Source organism: Nelumbo nucifera, chromosome 1 (genome assembly GCF_055504915.1).
Source record: "Nelumbo nucifera cultivar China Antique chromosome 1, China Antique-T2T, whole genome shotgun sequence".
Taxonomy (NCBI): domain Eukaryota; kingdom Viridiplantae; phylum Streptophyta; class Magnoliopsida; order Proteales; family Nelumbonaceae; genus Nelumbo; species Nelumbo nucifera.
Genome location: NC_142649.1, coordinates 8287100 through 8291700, shown reverse-complemented (window position 1 = coordinate 8291700; position 4601 = coordinate 8287100). Strand labels below are relative to the sequence as shown.

The following is a 4601-nucleotide window of genomic DNA, read 5'->3' as shown; positions in this document are numbered from 1 at the left end:
TGCAGCCTGCGCGCGGCCTGGCAGCTTGGCAGCCTGGCACATGTGCCGACCTGGCGGTCGGCGCGACCTGGCACAGGCGCCGACCTGGCCGCCTGGCCCATGTGCGAACTGACGAACTGATAAAAGACTTCCTCATCACTTAAGACCCAATTGCCTCTTCGGCATGGGCAAAGTTCAGGAATGGACTATGAGTCGCTCCCAAAGCGTAAGGGCTACAATACTACTTAAGACTCAGTTGCCTCTTCGGCATGGGCAAAGTTCAAGAGTGGACTATGAGTCACTCCCAAAGCCTAAGGGCCACAATACTGCACAAGACCCAGTTGCCTCTTCGGCATGGGCAAAGTTCAGGAATGGACTATGAGTCGCTCCCAAAGCCTAAGGGCCACAATACTGCACAAGACTCAGTTGCCTCTTCGACATGGTCAAAGTTTAGGAGTGGACTATGAGTCGCTCCCAAAGCCTAAGGGCTACAATACTGCACAAGACCCAGAGCCTAAGGGCTACAGTACCAAACTGGTAGAGACCTCAGCACCTTACGGGCAGCTCGCTTCCAAGCAGCTCCCAGAGCCTAAGAAACTGAATCAGTGCTTACGAGCTCGTCGAATTACGGTCCAAAAGGAGAAATCTACTCCCTTCGCCAAGTTACTTTCAGCTCGAGAGTGGGGGGCAAATGATGAGGGCGGATTTGGCCCTCCAATGACATTATGGCACCTGGCACCTCATGCCAACTAAGTGTAGCCTCATGCCATCTAAGTGCAGCTCATGCCAACCGTTACATCAGAAACAGTACGAGAGTTGAACTAGCCGGTCTACCTAGCGAACCGGTCTTACCCTAGGCCAACCAACTCAAAGAAATTATAGTTCCTTAGTCGAAGACCGCAGAGCTCTTTCACGTCTAGCCACAACCGATCACTACAATCCTCGACTTCGGAACTAGGGTAGTGGTGTTCGGGTGATGGTTGAGTTGGCCAAGGATGCCATGCGGCTATCTCCACAGTCGCCCCCCTTCAAACCACATCGACGCAATGCGTAACGGAAGAGCACAACTAAGAAGGAGTATTCTACACGGACAAGGAAGTGAACTCTGTCGAGGAAGATGAAACCTCCTGAAGACCTCGGTGGATGCCCTCATCTCGACAACCCTGGGAGCCCTATTCGTTTGGGACATGGAAACCCAACTATAAATAGGTATTCGTTGCTCGAGGTAAGGGACCCCTTTTGGAACTGCACTCTTTGAATACCTCTTTGCATAATCTCTTCGGCCTGGACCAATGCTATTTCAACCTGCTCGGCCCGACCACATCCTTCTCGATCTTACTGACTTGAGCGTCGGAATACCTAACCGGGGAACAACTCCTTGGACCTCTAAACTTTCTCCTGATTTCAGATCTCGATGCACAGATTCATCCTTTTACCTCGGCCCTGTTCGATTGGCAGGACTATCTGATTGCATCCTCAGTTCAAAACACATCGAATCGAACAACATCAGGAGCCATGGTTTACGGTATTTTCTAAACAAGGTGAAACATGAAGTGTAAAAGTTCAGAGCTTATTTTTATTGTCGGTTTGTGAATATGGAGAGACGGTGAAACTCAATTTTCTGTTTGTTTCAGCGCTGGAGTGCCTAAACAAAATAACACAAGATGTGACCAGAAAGTGAATTTTTGATCGGAAGAAGAAACTCACTGTAATATGGAGGATGTGTTGTGCTAACAAAGTTGTTGAACACAATGATATAGAGGAGCCTGGCTTCTATTTCCTAAGGGCTAGATTGATTTAACTCTGAAAAGGTAACTTACTGAGAAAATTAAGAGCAGGAAGATGAGTCAAAACAGAGCGTTCCTTTTCTATAGTAGACTGAGAGAAAGAAGGAAGAGTTAGCAAAAACTACAATTTCAGACTAAGCCCAAGAATTTTTACTACGACCTTTGAGGATTCCATTCCAATTTATAGGCTTTCACTGGGCTAAGTTACAAATTTCAGACTTCCAAGCACGATCCAATGTCCAAAAGCCCAAATCTATTCATTTCACAAAGAAGGGCTTAATCCTCAAAAAAATGGCAGTTTTTCTTCTCAATGAATGCTGCTCAGCACATACTGAACTCTGAACCTTTAGATTTGTTGTTGATGAGGTTTTCTATTTGCAGTTGTGGCCGAACATCCATTTGATGAGGAAGAAAAGGGACCAACCGAATCATTTGGGAATTTTGACCAAGGGTATAATTGGGTGATTGAAATAACGCTATTTGTAACGATGATTCATAACGGATGGTTAAGAGAGGGGTAATATTTGTCTAATGATATAATCAACAGGGGAGGTTTAAGTCCTTTTTTCAAAAGAAAGGGGTAGTTTTAGTATTTATAGGAAACTTAAGGGGAGGTGTAAGTCTTTTACCCTATAATATTTTAGTTTACAGCATTTCTACCGTAAGTGGGGGAGTTCAAGCAGCGTCCCTGCAGTCAACACGGTTGCAAACCATAGGGTGTCTTTGTCATATAAAACTAACTATAGGTAGGTCTTAGTCATTATGCCAAAATGTAGGGGTGTCTTAGTAAATCACCCACCTATTTATCTATCAGGAAGACACACAAGAGACATTAAAAATTTGCTGGGATTCATTAACGAGGTTATTGACTAGCTAGAGAACTCGTCAATATATATTCAGGAAGATATATAATTAATTAACAGGATTACCTCTAGACCACAAGACTGGTATCCCATAGTAGTTGATCATAAAACAACAATTTTTCCAAGGAAAAGAAAAAGAAGCAAATCCAGCAGACTAATGGTGAGAATGGGAGACTGACTGCAAACCCACCAGTGTGACTACAAATTCGTCAATATTCTTATCAGAAGTTCCTCCTTCACCCACAGCCTCTCTAGCCAAATCTCTCCATTTGATGGCATTCTTCCTAATCTCTTTCACCTTCTCTTCTTCCATAATTTCCCTTACGCATCGCTCAACTTCTTCCCTACTTACAATCCCCTTCTCATTAGGCTGAGCTCTGAGACCCATTCCCCATATATCCTGAACAAATTTTGCGTTGGGAATCTGGTCTGTCCACTGCGGTATTCCCACCATTGGTACTCCTAAGCTTACTCCCTCTAGAGTTGAATTCCACCCACAATGAGTAACAAAGCAGCCTACTGTGTTGTGGGTTAACACTTCCAACTGTGGGCACCAAGTTACTATCAACCCCTTGTCTGATGTCTCCTCCACAAATTTGCTTGGAAGCTTCTCCGCCTCTGACCTCCTGACCACCCACAAGAAGTAGCTGTCGCTTCTTCTCAAGCCCCAGGCAATTTCTTCCATCTGTTCCACACTGAGTGCAGCCATGCTCCCAAATGATACGTAAACAACCGATCCCTCCGCCCTTTTGTTTAGCCAGTTTATGCAGTCGCCACTGTCTGGTTTGTAGAGATGGAGACCATAATCACTGTCGTCTTCCACCTGTTTGTCCAGGTACATGGACGGAATTGTTGGTCCGATTGCCCGCAATGGAAAGCGTTTCTCCATCCACTCGATCATCTATATCATGGGAATTATGTACATATATTAAATGATACAGCAATTAATTAAATCAGTTCATCAGAATTAAAGGAAAGAAAAATTAATCATCAGTTATGTTTGACACAATTTCAAAGGCAAATGTGATGACAAACCTCTTCCTCCAACTTGTTGAAAGTGTTGACGAAGATCCAATCTACCTTCTCTGTGTTGGAGAATTGACTCATGATCATTGCATGGTAAGCTGGGTAAGACTGTGGATCGGAGATGTAAGATGGCATGTCCCCAATGTCGATCGCCGGCAACCCAGGAATCGAAACGACTGGCTCTCGCACTGGGAGATGAAGTAGCCCCTGGTGGACATGGTAGTATATGTTGTTGACGGCACACATTTGAGTGAAGAAAGGAGCTCCGACTAAGCCGAACTGTTTGGCCACATCTAGAGCCCAAGGAAAGAAGGAATCATATATCAGACAATCGACTGGTTTTCCAGAGCTATCCTGTTTCTTGATGAGCTCGGCCAAGGTTAGAGAGCCCACTTCTTTAAAACGAGAGAGGTAGTCATGGATGCTCTCTGCTTGCTCAAACCCACCATCATCAAAACCATCAGAGATCAACTGAACCTGGACTGAGTTGGAATTGGTGTGCATGGACTTAGAGACGAATTTTGTGACTGCAAATGTAACTCTGAGGCCTTTAAAGGCTAAGCGCTTGGAGAATTGTAGCATTGGGTTTATGTGGCCTTGGGCAGGGTAGGGAAATACGATTACATGGGCTCCATGAGCTCTATCTTTCTTCTCCATTTCTTTACTCTCTGATATCTGAAGGCACACAACAACTTTGCTAATAGTTAGTTCTCTCGTTGATCATTAGCTTCTCTACAGGGGAGCCATTTTGTAGACCAAAGTCGTCGCTCCACGTGGAGTCAACCATGAACTTTCGGCGTTCTTGCGTAACCTGTCTTTCTCTAGAGAGGCCCTGACGCCACCGTCCCACAGCTTATTCTTATTTATTTTCCTCTCTCCATTAAAATATAGTTAAATGAACAATCATCTTATACCGGAAATTAATTGCTTAGGATTAATGAAATTA

General features: G+C 44.6%; 1 protein-coding gene across 1 annotated transcript; it reads right to left on the bottom strand.

Moving 5' to 3' along the window:
* Positions 1 to 2595: 2595 nt before the first annotated feature.
* LOC104586815 (UDP-glycosyltransferase 74F2-like) lies at positions 2596 to 4389 on the bottom strand. The gene is made up of 2 exons (XM_010244175.3): positions 3665 to 4389; positions 2596 to 3530 (listed from the first exon to the last, which is right to left on the bottom strand). The coding sequence occupies exons 1-2, from the start codon at positions 4310 to 4312 to the stop codon at positions 2784 to 2786; spliced, it is 1395 nt and encodes a 464-aa protein (XP_010242477.1). The 5' UTR covers positions 4313 to 4389; the 3' UTR covers positions 2596 to 2783.
* Positions 4390 to 4601: the final 212 nt, after the last annotated feature.

Bases quoted from the DNA above. Each gene is read 5' to 3' on its own strand.
- LOC104586815 (XM_010244175.3), bottom strand. From the start codon at position 4,312: ATGGAGAAGAAAGATAGAGCTCATGGAGCCCATGTAATCGTATTTCCC. The intron at 3,531-3,664 runs GTTTGTCATCAC...CCCATGATATAG, and splicing joins TCAACAAGTTGGAGGAAGAG to ATGATCGAGTGGATGGAGAA.